This window comes from Haliotis asinina, chromosome 16, assembly GCF_037392515.1.
Source record: "Haliotis asinina isolate JCU_RB_2024 chromosome 16, JCU_Hal_asi_v2, whole genome shotgun sequence".
Lineage (NCBI taxonomy): Eukaryota > Metazoa > Mollusca > Gastropoda > Lepetellida > Haliotidae > Haliotis > Haliotis asinina.
In genome coordinates this window covers 10,324,860-10,346,923 of record NC_090295.1, presented here as the reverse complement: position 1 = coordinate 10,346,923, position 22,064 = coordinate 10,324,860, and the positions used below count along the sequence as shown (strand labels likewise).

Below are 22,064 nucleotides of genomic sequence, written 5' to 3'. Positions count from 1 at the left end.
CTCGCCGACTGATACTGTCGTGTGAGAAAGCAAAGGTGAGAGAGTGACCGACCGGACAAACCCGCGCAGTCTTGAGTGAGTGAGTGAGTTTTACGTCGGTTTTAGCAATATCCCAGCAATATATCACGGTGAGGGAAACCAGAAATGCGCTTCAGATAGATAACCCTGAAGGGAAAGAACCCGGGTCTTCAGCGTGACGAGCGAACGCTTCAGCCACAAGGGTAATCTGCTGCACCTGTGCAGTGATGACGCACATGGTATGCTTGCATCACGAGGACATGTCCTTATTTCGGGGAAACACATAGATCACTTTCTAAATTTCAATATATGCACTTCAATATGTCAAATTTTGTATTGAAATGCCAAATTTAGCAAATCATAGAGTCTGACCGCACGTTTTCATTCATTCCTCCACTGGGGTGTAAAGATATGCAAGGCATAGAATCTGACCGCACGAAAAATAACAGGGGATTAAGTTTAACCCACAACAATAGAGGCCCCGACAACCTCATAATTACTCATTTCAACAAATGTGCGCTCGTGTGTGTTGCAAGTCGGGTTGGGAAGTGTGTATGCATGTATGTATGTATGTATGTGTGTGTGCGTGCGTGCGTGCGTGCGTGCGTGTAGGAAGGTAGGTAGGTAGGTAGGTACGCACGTACGTATGTATGGTATACAGGTACGGTATGTAATGTATGTAATGTATGTGTGATCCAGTGTCTCATAGGCCAACTGGCCGGGTGCTGTTTTTGATATATGGTAATATGTCTATATACTTTGTACCACAGCACGTTACACTTAAATAAAATAATCTTCTTCTTCTTCTATAAAGTAATGAAATGGTCTAATGTACTGAACCGTAAAATTAAGTAACTATGCTGAGCAGCAAAAGAAACGCAATTTTCGAACAAAATATAATCGCATAAACGCAATCATGAGTTCATCAAAGTTCATGTTTATGTCTTCTATATTAAAACCTGACAAAAAGCTGTTGCATGTGTCAGTTCCAGGAATCTAATTTTACCTCCCAAAAATTAATTACAAAGAAATTATACTCATGCCAACATAGATTTTCCTTTATCCATTGTCCGTATGTTTCAAACATTTCTCCGTCGCGCAAAACCTACGATAGTATTGTGAGTCAGCTATAGTCGGAAACATTGTATATTTGCTACGCATGTTTATGGCATTGTTGCTGCAAAATGTATCAGATTCTTATTTACTGCGCCGTTTGAATGCAGTCCTCCATCTTGATCAGGTTGTCCAAAGTCTGTCTGCTGAGGTCATCGACGCACGACTTTTGTTGGGATGTCTTCACAGAATGTTCCATACTATGATGTTACAAACTGCATGTTGTTGGAAAACTGCATGTTGTTTGAATACTGCATGTTGTTGGAAAACTGCATGTTGTTTGAATACTGCATGTTGTTGGAATATTGGAAAACTGCATGTTGTTGGAAAACTGCATGTTGTTGGAAAACTGCATGTTGTTGGAAAACTGCATGTTGTTTGAATACTGCATGTTGTTGGAAAACCGCATGTTGTTGGAATATTGGAAAACTACATGTTGTTTGAATACTGCATGTTGTTGGAAAACTGCATGTTGTTGGAAAACTGCATGTTGTTGGAATATTGGAAAACTGCATGTTGCTTGAATACTGCATGTTGTTGGAAAACTGCATGTTGCTTGAATACTGCATGCTGTTGGAAAACTGCATGTTGTTGGAATATTGGAAAACTGCATGTTGTTGGAATATTGGAAAACTGCATGTTGCTTGAATACTGCATGCTGTTTGAATACTGCATGTTGTTGGAATATTGGAAAACTGCATGCTGTTGGAAAACTGCATGTTGTTGGAATATTGGAAAACTACATGTTGTTTGAATACTGCATGTTGTTGGAAAACTGCATGTTGTTGGAAAACTGCATGTTGTTGGAAAACTGCATGTTGTTGGAATATTGGAAAACTGCATGCTGTTTGAATACTGCATGTTATTGGAATATTGGAAAACTGCATGCTGTTGGAAAACTGCACGTTGTTGGAATACTGGAAAACTGCATGTTGTTGGAAAACTGCATGTTGTTGGAAAACTGCATGTTGTTTGAATATTGGAAAACTGCATGTTGTTGGAATATTGGAAAACTGCACGTTGTTAGAAAACTGCATGCTGTTGGAAAACTGCATGTTGTTGGAAAACTGCATGTTGTTGGAATATTGGAAAACTACATGTTGCTTGAATGCTGCATGTTGTTTGAATACTGCATGCTGTTTGAATATTGCATGTTGTTGGAATATTGGAAAACTGCATGTTGTTGGAATATTGGAAAACTGCACGTTGTTAGAAAACTGCATGCTGTTGGAAAACTGCATGTTGTTGGAAAACTGCATGTTGTTGGAATATTGGAAAACTGCATGTTGCTTGAATACTGCATGTTGTTTGAATACTGCATGCTGTTTGAATACTGCATGCTGTTTGAATATTGCATGTTGTTGGAATATTGGAAAACTGCATGTTGTTGGAATACTGCATGTTGTTGGAATATTGGAAAACTACATGTTGTTTGAATACTGCATGTTGTTGGAAAACTGCATGTTGTTTGAATATTGGAAAACTGCATGTTGTTTGAATACTGCATGCTGTTGGAAAACTGCATGTTGTTGGAATATTGGAAAACTGCATGTTGTTGGAAAACTGCATGTTGTTGGAAAATCGGAAAACTGCATGTTGTTGGAATATTGGAAAACTGCATGTTGTTTGAATACTGCATGCTGTTTGAATACTGCATGCTGTTTGAATATTGCATGTTGTTGGAATATTGGAAAACTGCATGTTGTTGGAAAACTGCATGTTGTTGGAAAATTGGAAAACTGCATGTTGTTGGAATACTGCATGTTGTTGGAAAACGGTCTTTGATAAACTCGTGGGTTTATAGGTTCAGTTTAGATACTATATGATATTATATTATATCATACTATACCTCATTAGCCCACCTCTCCCCATCCCTGCATACCCACCAAACTATACGGCACCCGCCACCCTTAACCACACACAGCAAGATTTTACCTCTCTCCTCATTCTTAATCCACCCCGTATTCTCTGGGACGATGCCACCCACATCCCGTCAATACCCCAAATATTACAAGCCGTCACCGCCCATCCCAACCAGTCACTACCACCATTCCATGGTCGTTTTAATATCTGTCAGAATGTAGGCGTACCAGGATTTCTTATGAGGAAAGAGGTTCATAGTTTTTATTGTCGTTTGAGAGGCACACGGACGCGAGTTGTGTACAATATCTGACACGAATCCCATCTGGGGAATGTGACAACTGGATGGTTGTTATTGTCAAAGATATACCAATACAGCGGCCTAGTAATGAAAGATAGGACCGACCCCTCGTTAACTCCACTATCAGCTCAAAACATTTTGTCACCTTCATAATACATACATTGCTTCCATAGAGAAAGAATGGTGGCGATATTGTTTTTTGAACATATTCCACATTCCCCTCAACGGCATAGATCTTCTCGAGGTAATGACGGTTGCCGTACAAGGCCTTTGAAGGCATAGATCTTTCCGAGTGAATGGCGGTTGCCGAGCAAGACCTTATGTAATACTCAAGCAACAAAACATTGCATTTCAAGGAATAATCAAGCATGGGTACTTTCCAAAACATTTAAAGCTTTAAGTGGCTCTCAGGAAACGATGCATTCAGTATTTTAAGCTAGCAAACACACAGTTACTGGTCATTGTTGAATTGTTTATTCAAAGAGATGTAAATACAAGCGATTGAAGAGCTTTAAAGTTTAACTTGAAAGTGAAATGGTACGCTTTTGAGATTACAGTGGAAGCTGTCTACATCGGCACTGAAGGAAATACTCTGGTTTAGACAATGTGCCGGATCGTAGAGCTGGTGATAAATGTACAAGCCACGGATAGGACTGAGATTTTATGCCGGTGATGACAACATGCCGGATTGGACAGATACCAGTTTTGACAGTTTCCACTGAACTTCGTCTAATCCGTAGTTCATGACAAGCGGAGTATGTGTATCGAGGCAACTATAAGGTCAATAAGAAATGTTTCTGGGGTTTGAAAACGACTTTTAAGGGAACTGGGTTTTGTTTTCAGTCTGATACTAACTTACAACATTCATGATATGATTGCACGTATGTACGCAATGAGAAGACCATCTTAATATTTACATGCGAAGGTAATTACTGATACAATGGAATGTGTCAAATCCGGGCACTTTGTAAAGCGGTTTTCTCCCCAAACTGGACTACTCTCCTGCAAAATTGCTCCTTATCTATACACTATGCGGAATAGATGCATAAATATGTGTTACAATTACTTGCATAAAACTACGCTGAAATCCTTAATTTAGAGTAACGCATGATTTTTTAAAAAATCAGTCAAACAAACAAATAAAATAATTCACAAATGATTGCATTCACAGAGCTTGTCGTACATTACAGATGAAAAGTTCAGTCGCGAAGACCCAAATTTGTTCAAAAACACCCCGTTCAAACTATCAAGATTAAAACATTCATTACTGCCATGTCATATTAAAAATGAAACTTTGGAAAAACTATTTTGCAAATGCATGCCTGAAATGTCTTACCTTCATTTTTCTAAATCAAAACGGAAACACTTTCGGATGAACAACAGTTACAAACGCGCCTCACCGCCTCGCTGGAACACACAAAAATCTGACGAGGTGACAGATCTCATCCACCTGTTTTACCGGTGCAGCCCTTCACGCTCTGTTGGTCCTATTCAGTTCTTGCCCACCTGAAGAGTGCCCGGTCACATCCATAAAAAGCTAACGCGATTTATCGATAATTTCAGCCGTACCCGTCAATTTATATTTTGACGTGTACTCTTGCGTTGTACATGCTCACTTGGAATGTGAGACTTTTCAGAACTGATGCCCAAGGTGTCCCAACATCTCATGAATTATAGGAGACATTTACAGGTTCGGGAGCTTAACTGATAACAAACACGAGTAAAAAACAGCCTGCTAAAAGATTCCCTGAGAATATCAGCGAAATTGCGAATGCGGCGTTTAGCAGTATTCACTCATTCACTGCTAAATAATAAACTTATTCTCCCCTCTTGTTGGAAGGGGAGATGGGATAGCAAAGTGGTTAAACCATTTGCTTGACACGCCCATAGCCCGGGTTCGATTCCCCACATGGGTACAATGTGTGAAGTCCATTTCTGATATCCCCCGCCTTGATATTGCTGGGATATTCTACAAGCGGCGTAAAACTAAACTCACTCTCAATAATCATAGGGGTTTAGTTTTACGCCACACTCAGTAATATTCTAGCTATATGGCGGCTTCTATACAGAGGAGTGCACACAATGCATATACTTATTGCTTTAAACCATGCATAATATATGCATATTAACAATTCATATAAATATTTCGATTTCATTTTCAGTGATGCACAGACATGCAGGAGCATACTTCTCAAGTAAGACATCTCATACTAGTCATATATCGACATGTTAAATGTTACGCAAGTGGAAGTTCTTTCACATTCTAACTAGTCCACATTCAATAGGGGGTAGGGGAAATGTTTGTGGTGCTGAATCGTATTGTCAGCTCGAGGTAATTTATTTCGCGTAGTAAACTGATAACCCGTTCTTTTATGTAGAAAGGACATAAATTTGAATCGCTTGGTATGGCATTGTCAATATGTCCTTATACAGCACAATAAACATAATACAACAATCCGTTTTTAATCATATACTTGTACTTACTAAATGGAATCAACCTTTGCATGTCAAGAGTTGAAGAGAATGTACTCGTACATATGTTAAACATATGTTCAGTTTGGGACTACACCATTTTGGTAAAGTTCTTTAGTTGGGTTGAGTCCCAACGGGAACTAACGTTTAACACCCTCAAGAGTCTAATCGCCAGCACACAAAGTCAGCCGCCTAACCCGCTCAGCCACCGCGACTTCCACAAAAAAAAGGAAGTCGGACAACTGGTAGTCTAGACTGCATACTTTGTGTACCCCTCTGGTAGGTGTGAATTGGCACGGCTCCCACGGCCGAAAGCTATGATTACACGATGCCATTTAGAACGTGGTCAAATGTAGCATGTGTTTATGTCTTTGTAAAGTTCATATTCTAGTACTGTGAAAATATGATAAATCTATCATTATAGCATAACATTCCGCTTTCTTGTAATATTTTGACAATGATAAATGTCTTGCAAATCATTCACCTATTTTATGACGACACAAAACTAATGATCAGATGACACACCCTCATTTGTGCTAAGACCATTGTGTTAAGATCTCATATCTGAAAAGAATCATAGCATTCTTAAACTCAATCATCATCCTTTTATTACCTTAAGGATACAAATATATGCAATGTGTCATAGGGGTATTTAAAAATATATTTAGCAATTATGCAGAGATAAATAATAATTTCATGTTCTCCCACATTATGGTGGAAAGAAATGTACAAAGATTTCGTAACTGCTTTACATTATGAATTTCATCTAGGGCTTACATTTTGTAACATGCATGATTGTTTACAAAAATAATTCTTTAAATACATATTTCTGGGATCAGTAAATTTATTATATTGAAACAAGATAAGATACACATCTCCGATTTGGGAGGGACATTAAATTTTGATGGAAACATTACCGTGCTTTGTTCCTAGTTTACGTTCCAGTACAGAAATATCATGAGATTTATGGACTTATAGACAGCAGCTATCACCTTACTTGGTTTACTATGTCAAATTATTGTCATTTGAGAGTTCTGCAGAGATCCAACCGCGTTATATGTTGACGACACTAAGCACTTTTCTCCAACGCATGTCCATGAATAACACACGCTCGTCACGGTCCACTTGCCCCAGCATATTCCGATCAACCATGACTCATATCAACATGACCCGACAAACATCCAGCCTCGGGCACGTGACTATCGCGTTCACATTAGAGACTTTGTCATTATATAAACAGGATTGTCTGTCACCTGTGCTCGGGCATCTCAGCGTAGGGTGAAGATGTCTGACTTTCATAACGTTTAATATTTATCGCAGTTTGTACGTTTCAGTAGAATATCACATAAACGCCGGGATTGAGCATATGATTTCTGATAAAGGAACGCTGGTCTGTTTGACACAAGGGAAACTTTCACGTAATACCAGAAGCAATTTGTGTGGATTACAGTTTCTTCATTTACATTGCTCCAATTGTGAAAGAATATGTGCCACTCGCTTCAGAAGAGTGAGTGAGTTTCACGCCACTTTTAGCAATAATAAATGATAAATTCCATCAATATCACGACACCAGAGGCTTCTCACATTGTACCCATAAGGAAACCCAGGTATTTGGTGTGACGAGAGAACGCTTTAATCACTAGACTACCCCCCCGCCAAAGACACCCCCCGCCAAAGACACCCCCCCACCGCCAAAGACCCCCACCGCCAAAGAGTCTGTAGAAGCTGGATCAAGGTTGAATTATAATGTTTACCAGAGTAAAACGCATTTCCTATCTGACGGTTATATTTAAGGTTATACCGTCCTATTTCAGCATAACCTGTCTGTGTTGTAATGTTTACAATGGTTTTAATAGCTTGAATACCCAAGGTCATAGAGACTGGGTTAACTTGCCTGGTTACATCACGAAAGGGTTGTCTCCAGGCCCTGATTGATCTTTGACAACACCAGTTTGCCTGGTTTACATAGGTAATGATGCTGATGCTGATGAGAATGGTGGAGATGATGATGGTGATGATGGTGATGATGGTGATGATGGTTATGATGACGGTGACGGTGATGATGAGAATGGTGATGATGATGACGACGATGACGACGACGACGACGATTTTGATGAGAATGGCGGATGTCCTTTATGACAATTTGTACCCGTTTGAACTCATGTACGAGGGTTGGCTGAAAAGTTCTCAGCCTGAGTGGTTTTTTCCCCACCAGGTAGAGACAGGTGTTTGCCACCAATGAGGACAATCATTTAGTGAATCATAGACACAAGAACGACAAACGTACCAATAGTTTTATCTCAACTACAGCTCTTTTGGTAAACCTACCCTCTGAAATCATCAGAAATGGACAAAACTGAATACAGGGCAGTCATCAAGTACTTGCAAAAGAAAGGGATGTCCCCAACACAGATACATGCTGACATGGTCTCCACTCTAGGGGATGATGCTCCTTCATTTTCCACAGTAAAGAAGAGGGCTGCAGAATTTAAGCGTGGCAGACAAAGCCTTGATGATGACTCACGCTCAGGAAGGCCTTCAACAGCAACCACTCCAGAAAACATCACGCGAGTGCTCGATATGTTGATGGATGATCGACGATTGACTACTCGACATATTGCTAGTGTAGTGGGCATCTCTCATGAGAGGGTTGAGCATATTATCACCAACGAATTAGGAATGACGAAAGTTTCTGCAAGATGGGTGCCAAAGCTCTCGACAGAAGAACAGAAACGTGTCAGGTTCCAGACGTCCCTTGACAATTTGCGTCGTTTTGAAGCAGATCCCGATGATTTTGTGGCACGATTTGTAACCATGGATGAGACCTGGATACATCACTTTCAACCAGAAACAAAACTACAGTCAAAACAGTGGAAGCATCCTGATTCACCAGCTCCGAAGAAAGTCTGTTCCTTCAGCTGGAAAGGTGATTGCATCAGTCTTTTGGAATTCCAGGGGTATTCTGCTCATTGATTATCTTGAAAAAGGTCAAACTATCAACGGCAGACACTATGCTGATCTACTGAACCAGTTGCGAGAAGCAATCAAAGCCAAACGACGAGGGATGATCGCTAAAGGTGTCCTCTTCCACCAAGACAATGCGCCTGTTCACAAATCGGTGGTGGCCATGTCAACAATCCGCGATTGTGGCTTTGAACTCATTGACCATCCTCCTTATTCACCTGATTTGGCTCCTTCTGACTTCCACCTGTTCCCCAAAATGAAAAAGGAACTCGCCGGTCGCCATTTTGCAAGTAATGATGACGTCATTTCCGCTGTGACTGATTTTTTTAGGGTAGCTGAAGAAGATTTCTTCCTGATTATTCGGGCCTTGCAGCATCGCTGGCAAAAGTGTGTGAACTTGGAAGGGGACTATGTAGAAAATTAATTAAAAACGTGGACTTTGTAACTTTTTTTCACAGTGAGGCTTAGAACGTTTCAGCCAACCCTCGTACTCGTATTTGGTCTTTGAATCACCACGAAGGTGTGATGAAGGAGTATAGACTCCAAACCGTCGTATTCCTGATGATAAACAGGTTAACATCCATCAGATCCTCTCACTCGCATACTTGTCTTACAAATCCCTTGGGAACCGTGTCCAAGGTCATGATGAAATTAAGCCATGCCACAGCCAGGTATAAATACATAATCTCTATGTAATTGCTGATTGTTGATGGATCAGTTCTCGTGGACAGCGAGACGTAACTGTCAGCCAAGTGAAGTGGCATCTCAAATCTCCGCAGACGATGTGATATTTGGCTGGATCCTTTCATTGCGTTTTTCGCCAAATTTGTGGCTTTGACTCAGCAACAATGCGGTCAAGAATATGTAAAGGGTATCATAGAAAATGATAGCTATTGAATTCTTTGGAATAGACCTAAGTTCAGCTTCATGCACACCCTCTCCAAGAAATCTGACCTTGTCCTTTCGATAATTCAAGTGAAATCATACAGACCGTTGAATTCCCTGTCCATTTGGACACAATCGTGACAGAAATTCTTTTGAAAAAACATTAGAGACAAAGGAGGTCACACTGTCTCCCAGTTTATAGTTGCTAACTTAACACTTCACAAGAAATATTTTATTGCTATATGGCTGAAGCTTTTCCAAAACATACAACCTGCCTCGCTAATATGTGGTCTGTATCAACAATGCCCGTTTGCATGTTTTGGATTTGCATTTTGAATTCAATATGTGACTCACCACTTTCCTTTGACGACACATGTCATGGGTATATTGTGTATTTTGTTTGAAGTTGGTTCATTTGGTTCAGTTTGTTTGAAGTACTTTTCTTCGTCTGTTCATACGCCATACATGAACAGATACGCAAATCGCGATAAGCACTGAAAAAATAAGAAATACGTTGTTGATGGGTTGTTGTCGTAAACTGCTAGAAATAGCCTATTCAGTAAACCAACCCACGATATCTTCCTCGAGTTTAAGAGTTGTTGATCATGTCACGCATGACTCACTGTTCTCACTGAATGCACAGCCTGCGTGGCCTAGTGGGGAGCGGTAGTCTAGTACGGCGCGGTAGGTAGTTTAGACCCCGGTTGCGCATGCGGGAAAGCGTCAACAGACGGTAATTCCGGTGGTCATTGATTCTAGATGATTGGTGGACCCAGGCCAATATTTTGCAGCCTAAACAACATGTTTCCGGTTAGTCATCATGTTTCAGAAGAACAGAAGCACTCAAATTGGTAAGAGTTCCGCCCGTACCCCCATCCTTTGACATTGTAACTTTGTTCCATGGTTGTCCTTCCCCGGTGTAATATCCCAACACTGAAATAAGTTCATTGACGTTTTTTTATACCTGTTCTAGTTCACTGAATATATGTTTATGCAAGTCAGTTTTTAGTTTTGGTTTTTGATGGGGGTGGTTGGTACAGTTGAAACTCTTTTCCTGATACTAATCACAGTGGACTGTCTCGTCTCCGTAGATAACTTGGAAGGACATAAATTGTGGTAAACTGTCATCTACCAGCTCGTCTGCTCGTCTGCTATTCTTGACTCCCATTCTGATAGCAATCGTCTGTTAGTCATATACTGGTTGAGATGTCATCGTGATGTTGTCAGCAATGTCTAGTAGCCATTTGAATTGTACCACTTCGTTTATCCCTGCCTAGTGACAGGAGTTCGACCAGAGTTCAACTTGTTATTTTCAACTTGAAGCACCACACAACCTGCTTTGTTTGTAAACCCCAACCCAGCTTTCCTAAAATGAACGATCTTGTGGATATAATTTTACATTCAGGAATTCCAACAGACTTCAGACATCATCTCCTTGGAACAGAATATGGAACATATTATGACAGAACAGAATATTGTGAACATGCCTCACTGACGTTAAGAATACAGAACATACCCTCTCTGTCTCTCTGTCTCTCTGCTCTACCTCAAGATCTCAGATTATTATCATAATTACCTCAACAGTCAAGGCATGTTTACGGTGCGGTGGGGTAGCCTAGTGGTTAAAGCGTTCGCTCGTAAAGCCGAAGACCCGGGTTTGATTCCCCATATGGGTGTTCTTGCTTCTGGTGTTCTTGCTGCGATATTGCTGGAACATTGCTAAAAGCGGCGTAAAACTAATCTCACTCATCCCAAAGCATGCTCCCATTTCAAGAATTAAACCTCGACTTAGGTTTAGTTAATTGAAAAGAAATGAAAATTCATATCTCTGAGTAGAACAGAACACGGTGTTTGACGTGACGAGAGAACGCTTGCTCCCTTCAAATGTAATAAACTCGGGCAAAGGGGTATCACAAGAAGTAAGTTATACAGTTATTACACGATCATAAAAACGCAGAATGTGAAGTAGTGCAAATATACATGAGATCTAATCACAGCAGCAGGTGGCGTTACGGCTTTCTATGTTCAACTCTGGAGTACTTGGTCATGTTGCCTCCATATCGAACAAATTCATAGTATTTACGTTATCTATTTTCGTTTCAGATATACAACTGTGTATCGCAAAAGTAAATACATGACATATTTTCATGGATAGCAACTTTTTTCATTCTTTATACGACGTTTAAGAGCGAATTCTTGCTCCTTCGTCAAGTGACAGAGTACCCCCAAACCTGATAAAGAAGATGTTATCCATACAACATGTATTCATGTTCGTCCGACTTCTACATGCCTTTCAAGAACTTCATTTTCGGCAAAGTTTCACAATATGTCTTGGGTAATTTTCAAACAAGCAAAGCAACACGTCTTGCGCTAATGACATCATCTAATTTAAAGAACTAACTATATTTTTGACACAATGGGACATTTTTAGACAAGAAATATAGACGTTTACGATTAAGGGTTGCACAATGTAAACGCTGTACTAAAAACTGTAAACAGACAGGAATAGTCGCACTGGTGTCTGTACGGTCATGTGAATTACACACCTCTTGAACTCTTTATCCTTAACTAAACACTGAGCGTTGAAACGTGTGTACAGGACGCGATTAACAACGTTGTTTAAATACATGGTGTTGCTTTGACTATTTGTAAGCCATTGGACTTGTTTGTTTATGTTGATTCTTTCACTGGTTTTCTGACCCTGTTACGGATACACTCTAAACGTATTTACCATCTGGACGCTGTGTCATTAGATTCATCACTGTTGTATTCAGGAGAGTATTTTAAAATTATTTATTACTGCTGTAATATCTCTTTATTATGGGACCCATGAAGGTCCGGGGTAGAATAGGCCTTCAGCAACCCATGCTTGCCACAAAACACGACTATGCTTGTCGTAAAAGGCGAATAACGGGATCGGGTGGTCAGGTTCGCTGACTTGGTCGACACATGTCCTAATTGCGGGTCGCAGATCGATGCTCATGCTGTTGATCACTGGACTGTCTGGGCTAAACTCGATTATTTACACCTGGAATATTGGTGAGTGTGGCGTAAAACTAAACCCATTCACTCACATTAATGACACTCCATTGTTTAACTGGAACATTGTACAAAGAAACACCAAACGTCTGTCATTTATAAACGGTGATATTTGACGGTGGATATAACTTCCTTTCATCAATACCGAAGGGTCATAGGCTTGATATGATGCCAACAAACCTGTTCAGTTTGTGATGTTGTGAAGACCACCATAAGTGTTAGAAGTATGCTTATAAAATTATGTATTTTAGTATGTTCAAATTAAAGTACAATTCTGATGTAGAGCAATGTCAAACCCAGTCCGATTTTTATTGAACAAACACGCCCAAAGTTTATCACAATTGCCAATGAAATTTCTAAATACTGGCTCATTTGGCTCACCCTGTGACACAAATTTGGCATTTTTGACGTCATTCGAATCTGGTGATGGACGGCATGAGCGACTTCACACTAAAAAGACGTCATAGCTATGGATTGTTGACGTCATTGAACCATTGTGGTTTTCTAAGCGGCAGTTCCAATTAGTGTACGTCTCTGAATGGAGTATTAAAAGAAAGGCGCGTGGGGTATATAAAAATTATTATACTTGTTTATTATCCATGTGGCAAAACATAATCAGCGTCATATGTATCACACGTCTTTTCCCTAGCAACCATTGTTTCTGGGTTTCGTCGTCTGTGACGTCATTCAACAATGGAACGTGACGTCAGTTAACAGGGCCTTCCTTCTTGCTCACCGTGCTTATACGAAACTCTTACAAAATTATGTTCACCAAATTTCACACTCGTTTCGTATAGGTTATATGACACACCTGCTCGTGTAATAATCTCTATTATATATCATTTTTATGAATCTATGTATTACTACATCGAATAAAAGAAAAACAAACTCTGACACTTGTTCTATAAGGTCAGTAAGATAAGCCATGCTCTGCATGAACGAGTAAACGTCGCTCCTGCTGCCCTCCACTCAGTTACACACAGGGGATATTTTACACACACACACGTCATTCTGGACTGTCACGTGCAGAGATGTTCAGTGCTCGCTACGTGGTCCGGACCGGCCAGTACAACGTCGCTACACTCAGCATTTCGTAGCGGTGACATGATCTACCCATGTCGAACGCCTTGTCAACGACAATACCTGCACCGAACGGACAAGGCACGCTATAGCGTTAAGAGGTCATTACATGTCCAATGGCCTAATGGCTACATGTCACGGGTCTCGTATTACCGCTCTGTCGCTTTGTGTCGGGAGGGCACCGGTGCGGCAGGATACGCTGTCCATTCGCGAGCAGATGGTATCCTCATTCTATGACGGTGAATGATCAACACAGCGTATGTAATTGTTGACCTCGTACAATGTTTGTAGAAGAGATTTGATCATTGTGGACCATGAGTGGAGTTCACCACGACTGTTAGGGGCGCCGTGAAATGCTACTGGCACCAGGATATAATGGAAGATTAAGGCTCAAATGGACTAAAAAGTAGTGGTAGTGGGGCGGTGAGGTACGTTAAGGTGAGGTACTGTTAAGGCGCCCGCTCGTCCGTAGAAGACCCAGGTTCGATTCCCCACATGGGTACAATATATGAAGTCCATTTCTAGTGTCCCCCGCCATGACATTGCTGGAATATCGCTAAAAGAGGCGTGAAAGGTAGCCAAGTGGTTCACTCGTCACACCTATGAACCGGGTTCGACACCCCATGTGGATGCAGAGTGTGAAGTCCATTGCCGGTGTCCCCGCCGTGATGATATTGCTGGAACGTCATGACGTCATCATGTAATTGATAATCGATATTTAAACTTATCGATCGATATTTCAGAGGATCGTATTGCATGCTAAGGTGAACCCTTACACAGCCACACCGAAACACGCCTCGAAAACAATCAGATTGTATTTTTAAATATACCTTCACTAATTTTGAGCATAACCATTTAAGAAAGAGTAATTGGACCAAACATACCCGCATATAATTACCAGGCTGTGGTACGTTATAAAACAATTCCTTATATTTTATGTCTCTTGGGGACGATATTAGTCACGTGCAGATATCAAACAGCGCTGTAATTTGTTAAAATATTTGGTTATACAAACATAGTTAGTTAAGAGAGTATAATCGTTTGTTATTTGTTCGTTTGTTTAATGTCTACAACATCAGTATTGTTGTGTTTTGCTTGTGTGTTTCAATGCCGACAAAAGAATCTCTATTTTGTTGAACATTTACAAACGATGACGTCATTATACTATGACTACAAAGATAGAAAAATCGACGTCATTCTCGTTATAGCAGCGTTTAAAGAAGTATATACCATCCCTGAATTAAATTCCGCATCTGGAGCATTCAAAGCATTGCCCAAGGCTAGTGTCAGGTCAGCACAGACAGGACAGGACTTAAGTGACCGATGTACGTGCCATCAGCTGATGCATGTGTTTATTTCAGTTTATAAAAACACCCTCGTTGTCTGTAGGTTGTTTCTTTTCCTTCGTGGATGAGTGGACGAGAGAATTAGTGGATGAAGGAATGGGTGAGTGAGTGGAAAGGCTGAGTGAATGAGTGAACGAGAGAGTGAGTGGATGGGTAAATGAATGGCTGAGTGAGTGGAAAGGATGAGTCAATAAGTGAGTGAGTGAATGAATGATGGGGTGGACGAGTGAATGAACAAGTGAATGAATGAGTGAATGGAGTGAGTGAGTTAAAATTTAAGGTCATTTTGGCGATATTTCAGCCATATCGTGACTAAGAATGAATGGATGAGTGAATGAATGGATGAGTGAATAAGTGAGTGAATGAATGAATGGATGAGTGAGTGAGTGGATGAGTGAATGAGAGGATGAGTGAGTGAGAAGATGAGTGAGTGAGAGTGAATAAATGTTTATAGTTCTAGTCAGCTCTCACTTATATATAAACACATCACGGTAAAGAATTAGGTGATTCTAACGATTCTTGGATCCGTGTTGAGTTTTGAGAGATTGAGGGTCTAGATGCCAAAAGGTTGGTTGACATTTAGATATCGTCACGAACGCTGTTCGCGTAAACATCATATAGGTATGTGATTGTGAGTGAGTGAGTGGTTTTAGGCCGCTTTTAGCAATATTCAAACAATATCATGACGGGCTTCACACACTGTGTCCATAAAGAATTCGAACCAGTCTTCGGCGTGACGAGCGAACGCTTTAACCACTGGGCTGTGCCACCGCCCCATATGGCAGAGACACTGTGGACCTTGTCCAAAAACGTTTTATGCTTTGTCGAAACCCCTGGTCAAATGGGACGGGTGGTACTTTGCTAAAAAGCATGCAAGTGGAATTCAGGGCGACAGCGTATAGCAAAAGTAAACACCATCTTTAGTCTAGGTGAGTATACCAGACGTAAACACCATCTTTAGTCTAGGTGAGTATACCAGACGTAAACACCATCTTTAGTCTAGGTGAGTATACCAGACGTAAACACTATCTTTAGTCCAGCTACGTATACCAAGATTAAAAATAATGTTAAGTCCAGGTGACTTTACCAGAAGTAAACATTATCTTTAGTTCAGATAAGTATACCTTAAGTGAACAGCATGTTTAGTCCAGGTGAGTATATCGGAAGTAAACATGATCTTTCATCCATGTGAGAATACCAGAAATATACCCGATACAATGATATTTTTCATTACAGAGATACCTGTCCTTCACCTCAGTACATGACAAGAGCTGTCTCTATGCACCTGTAAGTGTGCTTTCTGTATCCTACCTCAATGCGTTATAGTTGTATTGGAAGTTACATACGCACGCTATTTGTTGATTCAGCTCACTTTCAATGTATTTACTGTTTCCATCCCAAACATGCGAACAGTAAAGGGGTCCCGTACAACCAGGCTTAACCATATTATACACAACAGCTGGAATGCTAATATTAGCCAAGCATTTAAGACGAATTCAACGAACCACTTGTGACATGAAGCACCGTGGGCTGCCAGACATAGGACACCCGGTAAACTACAACCACAAGACAATGACCTGCACAATGTAAAAATTCCACAACACAACGTCCGTCACTAATCGCCTCTTTCGTAACCTGCAGGGAACAAATGGGGTTGTCCTGATTGGATAGCAACACTTCCAAGACTCTCTCAGGTGTTAACGACAAAACTTTCTATTGTCAACGCTTTGGAAAAAGGTAACACGAATATCTGGATCGGAAGCTGCCATGCAGACTATTTGGGTCTTGCTTCCATACACACTCGTGTCATACTTAGCATAATTATGATGTTTGCTTTGGCACACTTCATTTTCACGAGAGTTTCAAGGGTCATTTAAAAAACTTTCATTACAAAAGGAGTTGGTTCTAAACAGTCACGACCCAGGACCTGTTGGTTCTTCCTAACTGTCTTGTCACAAGCAACGCACCTTGCAGGCCAGTTTGAATTGTGGTTGTACTGTAAAATCTCCTGTAATTATTTAACGATTCAATTTTAATCTTCACAAGTCCAAATGATTGCCTCAATATTCTGAGACAAACAGGACGCCATACCTTTGATACCATATCCACAAGCTGACGTCAAAAATGACATTGCTACACACATGACAAATACAAGTCCCATCTAACTCAGTTACTCAGACGTTTTGGATTTTGTATACTTTATAACGTAGGCTATACTGACAGGCTCTTGTTGTGCGTATGGCCGACATATACAGACCTGTCAATAATTTGTTTCACGTCATGTCTTTATCCGAAAGTAAGATTGATCAATGAAGGCACCTTTAGGAAATGACAGTTACAGCTATTGGGCTTTCTTGAAGTTCTGCTATGACTCGACAGAAGCTACCTTGACGGATAAGAGAAATGACACCCTTGAAATTTTGAAAAGATTACAAAGTCGTCAAAATGTTCGAGACTGAAGTAACAGATGGTACAAAGCACAGCTTTTCCCTGTGTCAGTAACACTACCATCGAATAGCTGATTGGTTAATTGTTACATCATAGGCTACCTTTCAATGGTTATGTGTAGTTTCTCCTGCCTGTCCTTGTATCACATATGATCGGCTGGGATGGCCTAACGGTTGAAGCGTTCGCTGGTCTTAACCAGGCCCTGGTTCAGTTCTCCCAACCTGTTCATTCCTGGTATACTCACAGTCTTCTCAATTGGTAATAGCTCAGGCGTCAAGGTTACACAGGTTAACTGCATTCAGGCGTCCACACAGACCAAAAGCATACCCTTGGTACAGATCAATCCGTTACATACATGTTTATACACCTGGCCGAGGTCATTAGCCAGTATTCGAAATATGTGCCTGCTCATAGGGCCCTGACAGGTTGATTTCGTTACTGTCGTATTGTGTCAGAATTCCATAGATCCTGATTTAGTGCATTTGTTTTAAGTGTTGAGTTATTGATCAATTATTTTACACAGGTCACGGAACTTTTCAACATTGTTGTCCGCGGTAGCATCAGGCATTTTTCGAATTTAAGATCCGTTAGTAACTCGTCTTTATCCAGTTGACCGGTCTTACTCGTGTAAAGTGACATGAAACAACGTCACGTGACGTGGATTTACGTTAGTCTCGTTGTAAATGTCTTCCCACGAGATTCGGGGAGATGATTAGGGTAATAATAGTGTGTTTGGTAGTCTTTATTGTAGTATAAGGAAAACGATACATCATAGCAGCCCACGGCCTTGTTTGATGTATTGTCATAGGTTGAGACGCAGGCTTGTCAGAGAGACAAGTAATATCTCATACATGTGTCAGCGATGACCTGTTTTCCTACAACAGACTGCATTCATTTTCCTTTGCATTTTGCGCCCGATGGATTTTGAGGCGGCGACAGTTCAGCCTGGCTATTCTCTAGCGTTAATGTTTTATATTTATTTGTGCATTGTTTAATATACATTTATATGATTGTATGCATAAATCTTATGATGTTGATATCGTGGGTTAAGTCGCTTCTTTTATGATCATTTTCGTCTATTATTGATGATGATGGTGATAATGCTTAGTGCTCCCTCTTAAATTCATTACAACGAAATGAGACACAAAAGGACGCTATTTAAGTGTCGAAATGATTTTGAGACAGTGCTTGAGGAAGAGATGATTCATGTGAGGTATTCAGAGGTGCGCCAAGCATCACAAACAATACACAGGTGTAAGCTACAAAAATACTACAACATCGTCGAATCCTCACCGTTTCCCTCCTGCTACATACATACCAGCAACAAGAAATAGAAACAAAGGTAATGTTGACGTCACTGTTGGTCACCACAGTAACGGTTAATGACAGACCAGAAAGATCGGGTACAATCGGAATGTGGCGATACATCGAATTGTGTGAGCCTCGCAATGAGACCCAGTGTCAAGAGTTTCCAAGAGGATAGTTTAGCTGTGGGAACCAAGTGTGGGGTTGAAGAAAGGCCAGGGCGTACTTAACCGGGAGAAAGCCAGAACGTCAAGCTTGAATGGCTCTCTTAATACATGCTAGCTACGCATGTATGAGAGAGAGAGAGAGAGAGTGTGTGTGAGAGAGAGACAGAATAAAAAGAGAAAGTGCATTTGAGAGAGAGAGAGAGAGAGAGAGAGAGAGAGAATTCGGTTTAAGGTTGCACTCTAAATACATTTTGCTTTTGTCAGCAGGGGTACTATAAACATTCACGCAATGGGGAATACCTGTTGCTGACAGCAATTCTGCTGCTGGCATCAAGCATGGTATCAGATCAAATAAGCTGCAATTTTATGTTAAAAGTCTGAACACTTTACACAGGTCTTTCAACAGGGCCTGTTGAAGAACCTATGGTTCGCGTTGGCATCCTGTCATTTTAAAATTAAGATTTAGAAAATTGAAATCCGCTAGTAATTCGTATTTGAGACGTGTGCATTTGTTTTGTGGATAACGTTACGCTGAAGATACAAGTTGTTTGTCAGCACGGGAACTATAAGCATTTATGCAATGGGGACTATCTGTCGGGGACGACTAATTTGCAGTTCCCATCTTGCATGGTATCCTATCTATCATTGAATTCGTTTGATATCAGTGCTGTTGTTTCGTTATATGGTATGATGTTGTTCAGCCTTTAAACGTTAGTGGTGAAAACCGCACTTTATGACGATACATAGCTCCAGGCAAAAGTTAACATAATACTAGGTATAAATTAACATAGTTTCAGGTAAAAGTTAACATAGTATCAGGTTATATTATTTATCACGAGAAACAAACTTTTGATTGTGACCAACAGTTCGACCGATTCAAAGTTCCGAAAGCTTTTTCAGAACTTAGCCTGCGTGTGAATGTATGAGAGGTTTAAAAAGTGTTCCCACGTTGTGAGAAGTCGCAATGAGCATATAGTGTATCAGTCACAACTAATGGTGAACATCATAATAAAAATACTCACTCTTTTCAACGTATCGTCCCCTGATTTCCCCCAAAGATCGTAAGATCCCTTTGTATTCGCCATGACCCTGTCTTTGTCAAAGGCCAACTGAACGAGTCAGAATCCTTGCGTTCTTAATGGGTCTAGCGAGACCGGGCGTTTTCGGTAACAGACGTCATTCGGAGATCTGCCTTCAAAATGACATACATCACAAGACATTGCCTTAGGCACTGTTCTGCCGCATGAAAGAATGTGCCGAATACGCATATCAAATGAGATTAATTGTAGAAAAATTACATACTCCTCAATTTTCACACCTAATAACCAACAACTATCTATCAGATAAGCCGAAGGGGTAGCTGTGACTGACAAGGTTGTTCGTTCAATGAGGGCGTGATTTTAGTTTTACGCCTCATTTTTCAACATTTCAGCAATATCACTGCTAGGGACATCAGAAATTTGGTCACACATTGTACCCATATGGAGAATCGAACCCGGCGACGAGCGAATGCATTAAACCCGCTGCCCCTCGTTTGGGTGACAAAAACATGGACATATATATAGGTTTAGGTGAAGACAATTACATTTTTCTCTCATTAGCTTCCTTTTCACATGCCAGTTAAAACATTTATTCACTGATCTGTTATACTTGAAAACGAAGCACAATAACAAAATAATAATAAAAACAAACAAACAAAAAACCTTCCCTTTCCCAGAAATTCGCAACTATTTTGGGAGTGGTGGATTAAGAGGTTAAATGGATTATATTTGCATGATATCTCTAAGATTTTATGTCTTGCGCAGTGTGAGAAATAACCTCTGGCACGCCAGCTCGTGGCTAGTGTAAATCTGGTCGGACCGGTAAATCTCCACAGTCTCTGGTCCGAATTTTTATGGGGTCATCACTCACGTCACCACTCTCTGTTAAGATGTAATACAATTTTAAATTATGCAAAATTATGGCTTGATAAAAATGTTTATCATGTTATCAGCTTGATGATGAAACCCGTGTCGACATTGAAGTTTTGGTCCAGTTAAAGATTTTTTGTGGGCTAGTAACTTTTTAGGCATAGTTAGCCCGACTTGCAAGCAAAATGTAGAAACTATTCTGCACAGTGGTCTTGCGATGTGTAGAGTTTAACACTGTTATCTGCCATTTTACCCTTCCAGGCACAGGTAAAGGTTATTACATTTTACGCTAGATTAGGTCATCGTAATGTATATAAGCCCGGAAAGATTCCCTAGAAATATATGACGATGTAGTGTGGTATCTCAAACAAAACTAACTTTTCAGATGCATCTTCTTTCACAAAACCCTTTTACAGTTCAAATTCCCAGTTCATGTACCATAACATAAGGTTTCCAATGAACGCAGAAACCTAAATAGGTCGTCCATTTCGATTGCTGGGCGCGTTGATGTTCACCTGTGGCAGGGTCATTCAAGGAATCTCTCCGGGTGATCCCTTAGAAGCTCACTGACTGAGCGACTTGTCGTGACTCGTTTATTTTTCAAGAAGTCAAATTTTCTCAACTCACCTGTTGAGGGAGGGAATAACGAATTGGAACCGTCTTCATTGTTTCACTCACGTTGAGGTAGGCCCGGGCTTATGAAACACATCGTACAGTTTTCAAAAAACGTCTTGTACCCATTAGAAATCACGATCAAAACCTTACCATCGCCCTTTTTGGTTTGTGGTTTTTAAACATTAAATGATTAGAATATCATCGCTGGAGACCATCTGTCTTTGTATCTGTCGTAACGCACTTAATAGGGATTAAGAGGGCGTTAGTGATGGTAAGAATGTATGTATGTATGTATGTATGTATTATTATCATTATTTTTTTACATATATTTACATATTGAAGTATTAAAGAATGGATGTTGCACAATATGTACATATAATATGGAACGATGTTCTTTATTTTTATGAATATTATTATGGTTGTTTGCAAATTTTAGCATTCACGTAAAGTATGAGTCACATATGATGCAACAACTTTTCTGACTTTGCATTATGTTTTACATTATTATCATTATTTTCATTATTATTATTATTCGTATTTG

At 40.3% G+C, this 22,064-nt stretch overlaps 1 protein-coding gene across 1 annotated transcript in view; it reads right to left on the bottom strand.

Annotated features, from left to right (window-relative positions):
• LOC137268289 (sodium- and chloride-dependent glycine transporter 2-like) overlaps window positions 1-20,135 on the bottom strand; it is a 38,911-nt gene extending 18,776 nt beyond the window's left edge. Inside the window, exon 1 of the mRNA XM_067802834.1 lies at window positions 20,021-20,135. Coding sequence (XP_067658935.1) covers window positions 20,021-20,083 — 63 coding nt within the window. The 5' untranslated portion in view covers window positions 20,084-20,135. The remainder of the gene's footprint in view (window positions 1-20,020) is intronic.
• Window positions 20,136-22,064: the final 1,929 nt, after the last annotated feature.